Source organism: Lynx canadensis, chromosome B3, assembly GCF_007474595.2.
Source record: "Lynx canadensis isolate LIC74 chromosome B3, mLynCan4.pri.v2, whole genome shotgun sequence".
Lineage (NCBI taxonomy): Eukaryota > Metazoa > Chordata > Mammalia > Carnivora > Felidae > Lynx > Lynx canadensis.
Window position 1 is genome coordinate 31706145 of NC_044308.2, and position 15950 is coordinate 31722094.

Below are 15950 nucleotides of genomic sequence, written 5' to 3' on the forward strand. Positions count from 1 at the left end.
CTGGGCCAAGGACCCCTGTGACACTCTTGTGCCACGCTAGCCCTACCCCCAGAACTGCTTCTTCCTGGCCAGTGAGAATGCCATCAGCCTGGGACTGCATGTGGCTTTCCTACTTAACAACACCATGAACCTCACCTTTCCCTCTGCCTCCCCAGCTCCTCCTCTTGCCTCCTTGCCCATCCCTGGTAAGGGGTACTCTGCCTCCCCCAGCCAAGGGAAATGAGCCTGCTCCCCAAATGCCTAGAGGCCAGCCCCAAGCTTTGGTGACTCAGATTCCAGTGTGAGCAGAAGCAGGTAATGAGTGATCTCACAGCTAATAGGTAACCCTCCCCACCTCCCTCCAGGAGAGAGTACTTGGACCTGCCCCGAAGCTGGGCCAGGGGTTAAACACAGCCATTTAGGGAGCCTCCAGCTATGGAGGGCAAGCCACTGGACTGGATCTGAGGCTGGCTCTTGGGGAAGGAAAGGTCCTGCTTCCTCCTATGGCTTTGCACTGGGCTTACTGTGCAGCAGGAAGAGTCTGTGCAGACACGTGATTCACAGCTGTCCATACTCCCTCATGCTGTGTCCCAGGGCCCAGCTCCAATTGTCCCTTTAGGCCTAGATATCCCTGCAGCCAGTCCAGGGAAGGGTGTCTCCCAGGGCCCGCAAACTTGGCCTTCCTTTCCCCTTAGTCCTGTCCCACACCCTTTGACATCCTCCATATTCCTCCCACCCTCCACTCTCCACCCCCATCACTTTCTCTGTATTTCGTCTGGTCCACTGCACTGGGCTTCTGGGAAAGGCAAAGGATGGAGGGTGTGGGAAACTTAGCGAAGCTTATAGCTGTGTGATCTTGGTTCAGAATAGTGACCCTCTCTGAGCTTTGGTGTCCCTCCTTTTTAAATTTTTTTTTTTTTTTACATTTATTCATTTTTGAGAGACAGAGAGAGACAGAGCACAAGCAGGGGAGGGGCAGAGAGAGAGGAAGACACAGAATCTGAAGTAGGCTCCCGGCTCCAAGCTTTCAGCACAGAGCCCGACGCGGGGCTCGAACTCACAAAACCGCAAGATCATGACCTGAGCCAAAGTCGGACGCTTAACTGACTGAGCCACCCAGGTGCCCCTGGTGTCCCTTTTTATACAGAGGGGAAATCAGGGCTGCTCTGAGGATTGAATGAGGCAATGGAGGTACTGCTCTTAGCACTGATACTCAGTTGAGTGCTCCAAAAATGCTTGTTCTTTTCCTTGCTGAACAAACTGGGACCTGGCAGGTTCTCCCCAGCAGAAATGGGCCAGAGAAGCAAAAAATGTCTGTAGGGTGAAATACGGACACCTCCACCCAGTGCTCAAACCTTCACATGCCCTCCCCCGCCACCAGATATTCTAGCCCCGGTCTCCCTTTTCCCCAGACCCACTCTGTGCCCAGCTTCCGGACCCGGTGTGGCTGTGCGCCACACCTTTCCGGCAGACCCCTTGCCAGAAAAGTCTCCTGCTTTCCTACCTAAGTTCAATTTGTCCTTACGGTCTGGCTCAAGACAGTTCATCCAGGAAGCATTCCTGACTCCCTTCATCCCCTGCTCTGAACAGTCCTCTTTGTCCATGGTGACACCTGCCTGTGTCTGTGCTGCTGAGTTCACCCCCAATAGGTGATAAACCAGAGGCAGGGGTGTGGCACCTGGCCAAGTCCCTGCCCCTCCCCCAGAATTTGACAGGTGTCAACTGAGGCAGTTCTCTTACAGAGTCTCTGTTCTCCAAACACCACGTCACGTCCCCGCAGCTGGAGTGGAATACACAGCAGGTGTTCATCTGTTGGCTGTTGAGTGGCAGACTTCAGAAGGGTCACCTCCTATAATTATGGTGGTGAATCCGCAGCCTGCCTGGCCTTAACCTTGGCTCGGCCAGGCCCCGCAGCAAGCATCTGGGCAAGTCCTCTGGCCTGTCAGGGCGGCAATTTCTCCTCTGTAAAGCAGCGAGGATAGCCTACCTGGCAGGGGCCTGGTGAGGAGCAGGTGAGAGAACAGAGGCCCGGCACATGGCGGGCAGCACTGAACCGCACTTCCTCCACGTGCACACCAGCGTGTGCCCACCTGAACCCCCGTGGCCCCCGCTTTGCAACAGGGGACTTGGGGCGACTGTAACAGGCGCGCTGTTCTCGTTGGCTCAGCAGGCACATTTATTGACCGCCTTGTTGAAGGAGCCTTCTCAGCATTCAGTAACCAGAGTTCTCACTGGGGGCGGCCCAGGGCCTATCTTCACGTCGTGAATCACTTTGCTAAAGATGCAACGTGGCTTTGGGGCATTTTTCTTTTGAAAAATCAATAACTCATTAACAAAGAACTAAATAAAGGGGTAAGCAATGGAAGCCACCTGCCATTCCCTTTCCTCAGGTGGGGGCGCAGGAGCCAGACCCACCGAAGTGGAGGAGGGGGTCCACTCGGGGTCCACTCGGGCTGGGGGTGCCATAGGCTGAACCCTCACCCTGACTCTTCCAACCCCACAAATGTGACTAGGTCCCTCCTCTGTTTCAGTAAACACTTCAGGAGGGCCCCACTGCTCTCAGGAGAGATTGGAGTTTTCTCAGGAGACCCCGGAAGGCCTCCCAGTCTACTCACCCCAGTCTCTCCAGCCTCGTGGAAACCGATCCCTGCCTCACACCCACGCTCCAGCCACACTACACGCCTGTGGCCCCCTGAAATGGGCTCTGATCTCTCCAGCTTCCCGACCTTCACATTCACTGCTCCATCTGCCTGGACTGTTGTCGTCCCTCTGCCAGCCTGAATAATTCATGATGCGTCCTCAAGACACAAATGGAACAACATCTAGCAAATCTGCCCTGAAACCTTCTCCCACTGCCCCCATCCCCACCCAGGGGTATCAGATCCACAGCCCCCAGGCCTCTCTGCGCCCAGGTACATGACCCACTATTACTTTCTGGGAGAGGGACTGTCTCCTCTGAGGACAGGGACTGTGCCTGGCGGTCCCATCCTCAGGGGCCAGGCTATTGCCTGGCACAAAGTTGGTGCCAGGTGGGTGCTCACTGAATGAGTGAGGGATGACATTAACATCAGATGTCTTCCTCCTCCCTGTAGTTCCCCAGAAGCCCCCACTTCAGCCTAGGATAATGGTGACTGCCCCCCAGATAATCTTCCTTCCTCCAGGGTCCAAGCCCTCAGTGGCCTTGTCTCCCCTTCTAGGGCACAGATAGCTGGTGTGTGAACCTCATAGTAAAATCAAACACTCAACAAGCACTTGCTATGTGGCAGGCCCCATCTATACGTTTTACAGACACGAACTCAGTTGTCACAAATAGGCATGAGATAGGTACTAGTCTAGTCCCCATTTCACAGATGAGAAAACAGAGGCAGAGCCTGGAGCAGAAGGGCCAAGCTTCAGACCCAGGCCATATGGCTGCAGAGACTGTACTTGGAATCACAGCCCTTGCCTTTACTGAGGGGCTTGTGGGGAGTCTGGGGTGGGGGAGACAGCCCAGAGTACCCCAGCCGCCACCCACCACCCCCGCCACCAGACAGGGCCTCAGGGCCTGTTCTGCAGCTGGGATGAGCCAGCAGGTCGGGGGAGCTCCAGTTACAGGAAACTGCTTATTCAGGGCCAGCGGGCTTGGGATCCCTGATTCCCTCCCTCTCAGATTCCCTACTCAGCGCGGGTCCCTCGCCCACACCGCCCACCATCTCCACCAGAGAGCACAGCCTCTGGCCCTAATCTCATTTGAGGCCATGAAATCGCATTTGCGGAGTATTAATGCAGCACGGAGCTGGCCCAGCCCTGCCTGGCTCCTGGCGGACAGGAGCCTGCAAAGCAATCTCTCGGGGAGGCGGCTCCCGGAACACCCGCCGACAAAAAGCAATTATGCTTTAAGAGGAAGATTAAAATAATATTTCCCCACCCCCCCTCCCCCATGCCCACCCGAGGGCCTCAGCTCCACGTGGCCCCCACCGCCTCCCAGCCCAGCAGTGACTCAAGGGCAGGCTTCCTGCTGGGTGAGAGGTGGGGGCAGACTCCGCCCTCTCTCTCCTGGGTGTGCCCCCATGGCCGGCCCCTCACCTGACCCCACGCTCCCCACCTTTTATTCCCCCAAGTTCCCAAAAGAAACTGTGCTCTCTCAAGCTTCTGGGCCTTTGCCTAAACGTTCCCTCCCCCTGGAGTGTAGCCCTCCAACCTGTCTATCCGGCAAGCTGCCATTCACCCAGCACAAGGATCATAATAGCTAATGTTCTGTATTTAATATCTTCTTTAAATTCATTGCATATTCAAGTCAACAATCTTGTGTGTGTTGGGGGGCACTGTCATCCCCCGTTTTACAAAGGAAGAAAGGAGGCACAGAGGGATTAAGTCCCAGTGCAGGACCATGGCAGAGCAGGGATTTAAGGTAGAAGTCTTTCCCCCTTCCCCCAGAGTAGACCCAGTGGCTTCCTCTCTGACATCCAAGGACCACAGTGGCCTCGCTGTGGTCTCTTATCTCCCCAAGAGCTCTGAGAGGCCAGGCCTGGAACAGAAGCAGGATTTAACACACATTACTTGTGCGGAAGAATCAGGCACCTCCCCGCAGCAGCAGAAGGCCTGCGGATGTGTGTCCCGCCCCTGCCTCCAAGCCTGGATCCCTGGTGCCTTCCAGTCTGTCTCTGTTCTGGAAGTCTTTGGAATCTCCTTTCCTCCAGGAAGGGCTCCCGAATTGTAGTCAGGCTAGCATATGATTTATTTATTTATTTTTTTTCAACGTTTATTTATTTTTGGGACAGAGAGAGACAGAGCATGAACGGGGGAGGGGCAGAGAGAGAGGGAGACACAGAATCGGAAACAGGCTCCAGGCTCTGAGCCATCAGCCCAGAGCCCGACGCGGGGCTCGAACTCACGGACCGCGAGATCGTGACCTGGCTGAAGTCGGACGCTTAACCGACTGCGCCACCCAGGCGCCCCTAGCATATGATTTAATCCTCACAATCATGCTGCAAAGTAACCATCACCCCCCCCCCCCTTTCCCCCCGCCCCCAGCCATTTCACAGAAGAGAAAACAAAGAGTCAGAGAAGTGACCTGATCAGGAACAGCCGGTATGGGGCAGAGCAGGGATCCGAGTCCAAGGTCCATGTTTATCCACTGCACCTTCTTGGCTGTAACTTTCTCTCACCCCTCAGGTTGGGAAAGGGCTGGGTTCTGTCCTGAGACTATTTATGCAACACTGTTTTCTGTGTCATCCACCAACTCCAGTGGGCTAGGGGGGTTGCCTGGAGCCTCTGAGCCATTGACAGCCCCAGCCCCATTCCTAGTCCCTCTCCCCAATCACCCAGCACAGTGAGCACTCGTTGTTGGGGTCACCTTAAGCCTCAGTGATCTGGCTTGCCGGGAAGAAAACTGTTCCCCCAAACTGCTGCCCCTTGATCCCGCCACACCATGTAGAAAGCTCACCAAAATACGGGTCTCCCTGCGACAGAGTGCCATAAGTCACTCCCACCTCTGTGCTGGTTGCTATACCTGAAACGACAAAAGACTTGGCGGGCCCCTGGGTTCCAGCCTGGCTTTGCTACTGACTCCATGGGAAGACTCAGGCAAGCCATCCACCTCCACTAGGGGCTCAGTTTCCTGCTCCAGAAAATGGACATTATGAACGCTACCTTCCCACCTCCCAAGACCCATTTGATGCTTCAGTGGGCTTCGCAGGTTCCAGCTTTGCAAGCCTGGCTCAGAGAGGCCTGGGAAAACAGGTGATGGCAGAGGGTTTGGGGCGCATGGAGCCAGTACCTGCCCTCCATTCCCTTGGCACCCCTGCAACTCCCCATCCCATGAACATGCTCTCCCCACTTCATCCCTTCTCCCCTCTTGCTGTTCCCACGCACACACCTCCACACTCCTGCTTCCACACCTTTGCTCACACTGTCCTCTCCACTTGAAAACCACGATCCTCAATCTCTCCCGGAATCCCACCCCTTCTTTGAGGCAGGGATCAGATGTTCCCCTGACATCTGTGAGGTGGGTTTTAACGAACCAAGCAATTTCCCACCCCCCTCCTCACCTGACCTCACAACCTTGCCATCAGTAGGCACTGCTCTGCCCATCGTACAGATGAGGAACTTGAGGCCCAGTTAAGTCAAGTGTTTTGCTCCAAGCTACACACACACAGCTCTCGTGCAACTGAGAAATAGGGTCTTCTGCCTCCTGCCAGAACTGGTTTTCCTATGGCAGACCGAATCCTTGATGACCACCCGGTCATGCCCATCACTTCCTCCCCAGGTCCCAGCAGCCCTCGCAGACAGCTTGGAGAGTCACTGTCCTCCAACTCCTCCTACTGCCTCTCCCCACCCAGCCTGACAGCTCCCCAAAGGTTGGGGGATACAGCGACTTTGTTTACTGCTGGGGGAATGGATGGCCAGACAGATGGATGGATGGATGGACCGATGAACACCCTGGGCTCAGGGAGGTTGGGCCATTGGCCCTATCCAGGTGGCCAGATCCAGGTGGAGGAGGGATATCCTCATTCATTCTCCATCTCTTGGGGGAGGGGGGTGGGGCCCTGTTAGCCTCAGCTGCTCCTGAGCCCAGGACCTCTGCAGAACCAGCCCAAGCCCAGGCTGGGATGTCTCAGTTGACTCCCGACAGGCCCAGGTCAGGGCTGGATGCCCATCAGTGTTCCTTCCCTGCCGCCCTCCCCCATCCACTGTTTTATTAAAGATCAGTTCTTACAGATTGGCTTCGCATGGGGTTTTAATTTCACCTCATACATCACACATGCCATGTCCCCAAGTCTCTTTCTCCTCTGGTAGAGGCTGCACTGGGGCAGGGGTGGGGGGTGTTCTGTACAGAGAGATAAAGCCAGGAGGGTCCCAAGGAGGTACAGATCTGCGTGTGGGAGGGTGTGTGACCCACGTGTGTCTATCAGTGAGTTGGTGTGAATCTCTCTTTGTGATGGGGAGGGTCCCTGCCTGTCCAGGATGAGATGTGGTGGCTCTGTGCGTACCCGCACACCCAGGAGGGTGGCTGTGCTCAGGAGTGTCTGCTGGGGGCACATCCACCTTCCAGGGGTATAAGTGAAGGAGAAGAAAGGAAGACAACCATAAAACGCCACATGACTGGATCCTCCTGCCCCTCCCCCCTCCTTCTTTCACTGTGAAGGTAACTTCTGGAGATGAGAAGGCCACCATGGTTCCCTCCCCTGGGCTGGCTGGAAGGACATCAGAAGCAGGCACCCCCCTTCCGCTCCATATCCCCTTCACCAGACACATCTCTCCCTCCCTCCCTCTCTCTCTCTCTCTCTCTCTCTCACACACACACACACACACACACACACACACACACACACACACTCACACTCACTCACACAGACTCCAGAAGGTGTGAGTCAGCAGTAGCCCCTGGCTGGAGTGGGGGAAGGTGGAGATGGGGGGGAAGGGCAGCAGGGCCATCTGGCACGCTCAGTTACAACAATCTGCTAATGGAGCTTCTTCCTCGACTAGCACCCAGGCTGGGCCAGCCTTCTCCACTCCAAAACCTGGGGGTCGCAGAGGGTGGGGCTCACAAGTTCCCATCACCCCTCCCCTGGGAGGCCGGCTAGGCAAAAGGAAGCAACCCTATTTTCTAGATGCAGAAACTGAGGCCCAGACCTATCAGTTTTGCCCAATACAGACATCTTAACTCATTACTAGAACAGCAAGCATTTATTCAACGCCTCCTGCAGGGCAGAGGCAACCGTAAGCTAGTTCATGTGTCTTTCCAGCAGTCGAGGACACAAGGATTGCTCTCCTCCATTTCACAGATGTGGAAATGGAGGCTGAGGGAAGTTATGTAATCTGCACAAGGCCACATAGCTACTAAATAAATGCTAGATACTGATCTGAACCCAGGTCCATCTGACCCCAGTATACCTGCCTCTCATTGTAAGCTGCCTGAATCCCAAACCTATTGTATACCCCATCCTGCCGAGCTCCAGATACTGATCCTGATAGCACCTCAAAGGCATATAGAGGTGACCTGGAAATCAGGCAGGGCAGGACTGAGGGACAGGCTTGGCAAGGACATAAATATGAGACCCCCCAACTTATGCATGTTCAGGTTCTTATCTGCTATGTCCAGGGACCTCTGAGGTCTCTTTCAGAGGTCCCTGAGAGAGAAAATCTTTCAGTGCTACTGAAGAGGAAGAGGGGACATCAGGTGGCCTGCAGGGCAATTTGGTACATTTAGTTGACGGCCTTTCTCTTCCTGAGGGGGCTGGTCATGTCCTTGTCTCTGGGCCAGCACGGGCCAGCCCTGACTCTCCTGCCAACCTCAGCCCTCCATCACCGTGATGGGTCTGCATCCCTCCCTGCGTGGGTGACAGCGCTCTCCTGGAACGCCTTGACAGTGCCTTTGTTCCTCTGAAATAAAAGAAAATCGAGCTACAAAGGGAAACCTCAGGTAGCTTTTAACGGGGGCTCAGCTGCCTGAGGCAGAGTGTGTTTAAGCTGGAGGCTGTTGTCACAGGAGCAGAAGGGGGAGCTGCCTGCAGTCTCCCTCCCACCCCCCACCCCCCACCCCCACTATCCCCATGATCAAGTTTACTTGAGGAAAAGGCTCTTCCAAATAGCGGCCAAGGAGGAAATCAATGAAAATTGATAGAGAAATGTAAAGCAGCTGTCCGCTGTGCGTGTGTGTGTGTGTGTGTGTGTGTGTGTACGCGCGCGCACAGGCAGCAAAAGTGTGCTGCCTGGACCCAGGCTGACCTGCTTAGGGCCAAGAAGGCCAGGGGCTGGGAGTCACTCCAGCCGTGCTGCCAGAGGGGTGCTGGTGGCTGGGGGAGGGGCAGCCGCCAAGTCTCACTCGAGTTAAGAGAGAGATTAATATATTCAATCTGCTCAGGGTAATTGAGGGAACAATCGGAGTGTTTTTCTAAAGCCCATAAAACTGCCTCATTTGCAAGGAGGCGCTGACCTGTTCCAATCATCTGTATTTGCTGGAGCTCAGGAAGGGAGGAGGAGGGGCGACAGTATAGTCCCTCTTCTGAAGGACTAGGGGACAGTAGCCTGGGAGGGGGCCAGCAGGCAGGGTCTAACCTGTTCTCACCTTTCCCACCTCCCACCTCTTAGTAGCATCCCAAGCACTGCCTTCTGGAGCCTCTGTTTCCCCACCTGTGAAATGGGCCATGGGCATCCTCCTCCAACAGGAGAGTGGGAGGGAGTGGCAGAAGGGGAGGCTTCTCTAGATGAGGCAAGCTGGCAGGGACACCAAAAGTGTGGCACCGTGGTGAAGGCGTGTGAGCATAGAGGTGCCCAGCTCCCCCAGCCGGGCCAGCTCCCCACCCCCACCCTAAGATGAAACAGGCAGTAAAGTTAATGAAATCCACATTGTGTGCCTTTCTCCGCTTGAACCATTCCAGTCTCCAGGGCAATAGAAACAGCGAATGCAATAGCGAGCAATAAAAGGCACAATGAATTTAAAAGAGTGAAAGGGGAGGAGAGGGAAGACGTGGAGTGCACCGGGCCGGAGGCAGTAAGCGGAAGGCCCGGTGCACAGGGCCAGAGCTCCGGCTGGCCGGAATGGGACCGGAGGGGATGGGGGTGGGGAACAAGGGAAAGGTATGGGGGAGAGGGACCGGGAGGCAGGGAACAAAGGGAGAGAGATGGAGCCAGAAGTTTAGGGGCAGAGGGCAGAGGGGATGCCCCGGACCAGCCACCGCCAGCTCCGTTCCTCTCCACTTCTTGTTAATGAAAGCCCCCAGCCTGTCGGTGCCAAAGCCACAATCAGAAGCCACAGGCTTAGAGCCAGGTGCTCAGCATTTGGTGATTGCTTTATTAGCTTTTTCTTCTTTTTTTTCTCCCTCCGGGGCAAAAAGAAAAAAAAAAGGTGTTTTAAATGGAAAGAATAAGAAAAAAAGACCCTTGAAAGCGTCATTTAAAAGGCTCCTGGGGAACGGAATCGTTTCCATGAAACAAAACTGCGATTGTTTGGAAGAGGTAAATGCCGGGCTGGAGTGGGGGAGGGAGCCCCGACACCCTCCCCTCCCCCAGCTCCCGCTCCAGTGGGAGGATGCTCGCTTAATCGCTCGCTCAGAGAGTGAGGGAGCCCCCACGATGGCTCCCACAGCTACAAGCAAGGAATTTTCAAGTTCATGTTTCCAGAAATTTTATCACTGGGAATTTCCAGCCCAAGGTTTTGCTCTTAAACAGCTCTGCCTGTGGGAATTCGTCCTGAAACCTTCAGGATCTCTCAGAGAGGTCCAGTGAGGTGCCGGAAGGAATGTGGCCCCTGAGAACTCTGTGGCTCCAGGCTCCAGGCTGTGTTGTCCTCCCCTTGCCCTCCAACCCCCCCAGGGAAGAATGGAGCCAGAGTCACCCCAGCCAGCCCAGCAGCCAGACTGTGGCCTGCACCTTGCTGCTCCCCTCACCCCAGGGATGTTTTCTGCCCAGCACTGGATGGGCCACCCTCATTCTAGTCAGATAAACTCCCTCTTACTCTGGGGGAAGGAGAGCTGGGGGGTGTTGGGGTAGCACAGCCATGTGGCCTTAAACCTGCCAAGAAGATAAGGAGGTAACGTCAGGGGACAGGATGGGTCTGGTGGAGCCCTGCCCAGAAAGGAAGCCACTAAACACCCATGCAGCTGGTGGCAGGAAACCTGGAGCTGGCTCCCTCCCACGCACGGGAAACTTCCCTCTGTAGCCTCTGCCTGTGCACCCCAGTCCCCCATCCGTGGGTCAGGGGCCGACGGAGTGATCTCCATCCTGGAGTCTGACTGTACCTGCTGGAAACATCCATGGGGGATCTGCCCTTCATCACCATCAACCTCCACCCCCCAGCACACACACACAGGAGGCAACCTGAGACTTGGAGAAGGGAAGGTGTTCGTTGTCGGCGTAATGTTACTGTGGGGGGATTGATTGTTCCCGTGGAGTCTCTGGGATTCGGGACATGCTGTGACCAGCACTGGTGTGTCATTTTAGGGCTATGTATCCTGTGGGCCATGGCTGTGGAACACAATGGGTCAGAGTCAAAGTCAGTCACTGAAGCTCACTCAGAGGCCTGTCTCCTGCTGCCTAGTCATTATCATTGCATTCCTAACCCCCTTGCCCTCTGCCCACGACGCTACACTTGAGTCCCACGAACATGATCAGTTCTGGTCTAAAAACTGACACACAGGACGCCTGGGTGGCTCAGTTGGTTAAGCATCGACTCTTGATTTCGGCTCAAGTCATGCATGAGTTCGAGTCTGGCATCAGGCTCTGCACTGGCAGTGCGGAGCCTGCTTGGGATATTCTCTCTCTCTCTCTCTCTCTTTCTCTGCCCCTCCCCTGCTTGCACTCTCCGTCTCTCAAAACAATGAATAAACATTAAAAAGAGAAAAACCCTGATACACAAATTGAACAACTTACGAGCTCACAATACAGTTGTAAATGGAATAGATTCATTGGTTCACATGCCTGAGGCATACAGGACTGAAGATAGTCTGGAAGGAACAAAATCCATGCAGAACAGGCCTCCTGGAGGAGGTGACCTTGAGTCTACCCCTTTGCGTCCGAAGCCCAGAAATCCATTCCTGGCCCTGAACTGCATGCAATGAATGCAGTCTCCTTTCTTCAACCTTCTGGATCATGGTCTCTTCTCACCATCTCACCCTACCCCCACTTTCAGATGTCTTTCTCCTCCTCCTCAGTTGACAGCCAAGGAGAGCTGGGTGAAGTCCTTCCCTCTAGGGCTCCATTTTCTCCATCTGCACAGAGGGGAGGGAGGATGGTTTCGAGGGTCCCCGTGGCTCTAGGCCACATGCACTTCCCCAGGGAGCTGGCCACAGGCGTGCAGCCCCAGCCCCAGTGTGGAGCCTCTAAGTCCCGGTTCCAGAAAGGTGCTCGCTGCATTATCTGTTCCCTACCAGTTTCCTGACCCTGTCGTCAGGGTTGTGATTGCTGACCCCCCAGGAGGGAAGCTATTTTCCTCTCCCTTGAAAGCCATTTTCTTGTCTTGGTAGAAGCAGACATCTGACACTTTAAGAGGGAGAATGGCAGGGAGATGATGGCATTAAATAACAGAAATTAGAGCTGCCGAGGATGGCTCAGCCACCCCGAGGCCCCCCTTCCCTGCAGCAGCCGCCCCATCACATGCATTCAGGGCTGCAGCCTGCAAGCTGCCTGCAAGGCCCGGCCTCTCAGCGGTCACAGAGAGCAGGGGACTGCTTCTCCCTGAGTTCTGAGGCTCTTGTGTGTGTATGCAGTCCTGTGACAAACTAGGACAGAGGGGCCAGGGCCCCAAAGTCAGGGAGCTTGCTTGCAGCCTGAGAGAGCGGAATGTCACCGAGAAACCGGGGGAGCTCCAACTCCCTCACAAGCGCCCAGGGCATCCTCAGCCTCCCCGGCACACAGCCCTGGGCATACAATAGGCGGTCAAAAGCATTTGTTAATAGACTGGTGAATGAATGGCTGAACAGGGGCCAAAGTGGTCCACATAACAGGCTGAGACCTGGCAAGAGAAACTGGCCCCTGGGTTCCTTTCAATCTTCCTGGCACATGCCAGCAGGTCACATTGTATCTTTCCCCCGCACCAACGGTCTCCCCCTTTGCCTTCCGAATTGAATAGCCACCTAGCTCTTCTGCCATCGCACCCTGATTCCCTCCACTTTCCCTGGCCCAGCAGCCCTCCCCGGGCCTGATCAGCCCACCACCTGGGCTCTGCTAAAGCCCCAGGCCGATGCACTGCCCGGGAGAGGGGCTGCAGGAAAACCCAGCCACCTTCAGCTCCAGGCTTAGCTCAGTCTCCTGTTGCCACTGAAAGCCTTTCCTTCTCCTCAGGCAGCTTATTCTAGTCTCTCCGCCTGGAGTACCTTCCCCAAAGCCCAGAATTGACATCCTGAAATCTCACCCACCTAGCGCAGGGTCTGACAGGGTCAGCGCCTAACCAACGTTTGATGGTTGAATGGATGGGTAAGTGAGTGATGAACAAATAAACGAGAGACTCATCTCCAATAACATCTCTTCTGAGGAGCCTTTGTGAGGCTCCAAAATCTGGCCTGCACACTCCCTCACCAGAGTGCCCCTTCCAGCACATGGCTTCCAGGACTGCATGATGCCCACACTGTGCCCACCGTCTTTAAGCTGGGTGGCACCATGAGCTCCGGGACTGACCTAGCTTTGGATTCCGTGCACGACTGTACACTAAGTTCCCCAGGAAATGTTGTTGGTATTAAATGGACTCAAGCATCCTCGGGGATGATCCTCAGTTTCTCCACCCATGATATGGGCTGCCAGCTTCCACCTACACTGGCTTCGAGGCCCACCAGACACACTGCCCGGCTGCCAAACACGACCATACTGGGAAACCCTCCTTCAGCTTGTACAAGGACCAGCAGACTCTCTTACTTGGGTCCGAGGCTGCCAGAATCCTGGTTCAGGGCTGAGTCCCTCCTGGCCGTGGTGGGAGCTGGAGGGGCTTGAAGGGGGACACACACAGACTTCTGTCTCCTGGTCACTTCGGGCATCTCTCAAAACCTGGTGACAACGCGTGAGATTGAGTTTGCGGAATGAAGGGTCTCGGGGACACTTACCCACTGGGCAAAAGACATCCCACCCCGTGGTGTCCCTGCTCTGTGTGGGCTTTGCTCTATTTTTCTGTCATCCCCTTCAGACGGGGGTGACCTGCCTCCATTCTCAGACTGCACGTTCCCCAGAACTGAATGAGGCCACCCTGGGAAGTTCTGTTGCTCAGTTCGGGATTTGGGGACATCCAGGCTTATCAGAGGCTCTGGGTCTTCTCACTGGGGAAGCAGTGATGCCAGAAGCTGAGCGGGGTCCCAGGGAACACCCACCTGCAGCCTGGGCAGCTGGGGCTCTGGGCGTGATGACACGGGTCCTGGCTGGCCGGCCCCTGGAGGGCAGTTTGGGGCTGGAGGCTGAGGGGCCCGGTGCTCGCGGAAGGCCACGCTGTAGGTCAGGCCCCCGCAGTGGCGGGCCGTGGGGTCTGCGCTGGCGCGCAGCAGGGCCAGGCTGCCGCAGTAGCGGTACAGGTCCTCGTGCTCCCGCGCCCACAGGTTCATGCGGGGCTGGTCCGGGCGCGGGAAGACCGGGAAGATGGCCTCGCCCACTCGCTGGGCGGGGTGTCCCGAGGCCCCGCCCAGTCGCAGCGCCTCGACGCGCAGCTGCGCGTCGTGCTGCCAGTCGTTCTTGCAGAACCCTGGCGGGCGGGGTAAAGTGGGGGGTGTGGGGTGGGGGACACATGGGCTCAGGGACGGTGTCTGGGGTCTCCCTGCCTCCCCGGGGGGTGGAGATGACTGGCAGGGCCCTCAGGAAACCTGGGGGGACTGCCCTTTGGCTGGAAGCTAAGAGGCTTGGCTAAGATTTCCCTGCGGTTGACACCTCTAGGGCCCCTCACTTTACCGATGTGGGGATGGGACGGCTCTTACTCGGGTACATGGTCCTGTATAAGGCCACGTGGAGGGAACAGTGCAACCTGTCCTTGATCTTTGGCCACCTGAAGGCCTCGGACTTGGTTTCCGCATTCCCTCACATCTCTCCTCCTCTAGGTAGCCTGCCTAGATGGCCTCACAGTCTAGGTGTGGATCTTCTCCTTCCAGATCACTTAACTATTCTCTGCTTGAGATTCCTGCCTCTCCACCTAGTCTGGAAGCTTCCTGAAGGCCAGACCGGGTCTCCACCTCCCTGTGCACCCCCATGCCCACAGTCCAGTGGTGCTCAGCCTGGGGACTCAGGGCACTGGGATTTAACGTTACTCAGTATGACATCTGGCAGGATTGTGCCCAAACCTGCTGTGCACTCAGCTCTTGTAAATTTACAAAGCCACTCCTCATGTGTCCTTTCATTTCTTCCTCACCCAAAACCCTGTGTTCAACATCAGTGTCCCCATGTCACACGGAAGGAGTCAAGGGCTCACTGAGGGCCAGCATTTGCCCAAGATCACACAGGCTGAGCTTTGGGATCCAGTCTAGAGTTCTGACCCTGCCCCTCCCAGTTTCCCTGAGGCTCCCTGGGGTCCCTGATAGGGGCTGAGGCAGGAGTTACAGGGTCCTTCTCTCCCCCCAGCCACTACCCTTACTTCATACCTTTGGGCAAAGTAAAGACAAACTTGTTCCCGGTAAGGGCGAGGTTCTGGCCAGGATCCTGCTGCTTAATGACATCGGTGACAGCAGAGCAGGTAGGGAGGGGGTCCCCATCATTTACCTGCAACAGTACCCCAGCCCCAGAGCCGGCCTGCAGGGGGTTCTCAGCTGTAAGCCGCAGGGCATATCTGCCCTCCTCATTAAACCCCACGCTCAAGACTTCGAACTCCAGATCCAGCTCCTTCTCCTCGGCCTTCAGCCTCTGGTATTGCAGGGATGCAGGAACCCAGGGTTCAGGCCCCCTGAAGGCCATGGTCTTGCCAGGGACTAATCCCCAAGCTGAGCACTGCCCCCTCACTCCCACAGCCCCAGCCTGGGCCCCGTATGAAAGCCTGTACACCGGGCTCGCTGGGCTATACCTCACCTCTCTCTGTTTGTTTGAGGAGAAACCAGGTAACAAGCCAGGAAGCTGGGCCTGTCCTGGGGAACAAAGGCTGCCATTGATCCCACCCTTTTAGCATTTGGTCATTCAACAAATATTTATTGAGCATCTAATGTGTGCCAGGCATTATTTTAGACGTTTGGAATACAGCAGTGAAGCAAATGAAGGTTCCTACCCTCCTGAAGCTTCTCTTCTAGTGGGGGAGGGAGGCTGGGACCCCACTGGGAGGCTGGTATAAAAATAGACACTAAATATGGAAAATCAGTAAATTATAACATATGCTAGAAGATAAGTTCTATGGAAAAATTAGCGCAGGGTCAGGGATGAGGAGTCCTGGCGTGGGTAGGGGGTAATCAGGACTTCCCATTGTCCAGAGAACCTGTCTCCACATGCCTATTCATTCCCAGGAGTTGTTGAGTTGGGTGGGTGAGAGGGTCTCAAAGGAAAAGGGACAGCATTTGTTCTCTGGGAGCATGGCCTTAGCACCTGCTTCCGGAAGCAATTTA

At 55.7% G+C, this 15950-nt stretch overlaps 1 protein-coding gene across 1 annotated transcript in view; it reads right to left on the reverse strand.

Annotated features, from left to right (window-relative positions):
* LOC116737744 (coiled-coil domain-containing protein 33-like) overlaps positions 1-15399 on the reverse strand; it is a 73368-nt gene extending 57969 nt beyond the window's left edge. Inside the window, exons 1-2 of the mRNA XM_032593503.1 lie at positions 15006-15399; positions 13755-14119 (exon numbers count right to left, since the gene is read on the reverse strand). Coding sequence (XP_032449394.1) covers positions 13755-14119; positions 15006-15315 — 675 coding nt within the window. The 5' untranslated portion in view covers positions 15316-15399. The remainder of the gene's footprint in view (positions 1-13754; positions 14120-15005) is intronic.
* Between the last annotated feature and the right edge of the window lie 551 nt (positions 15400-15950).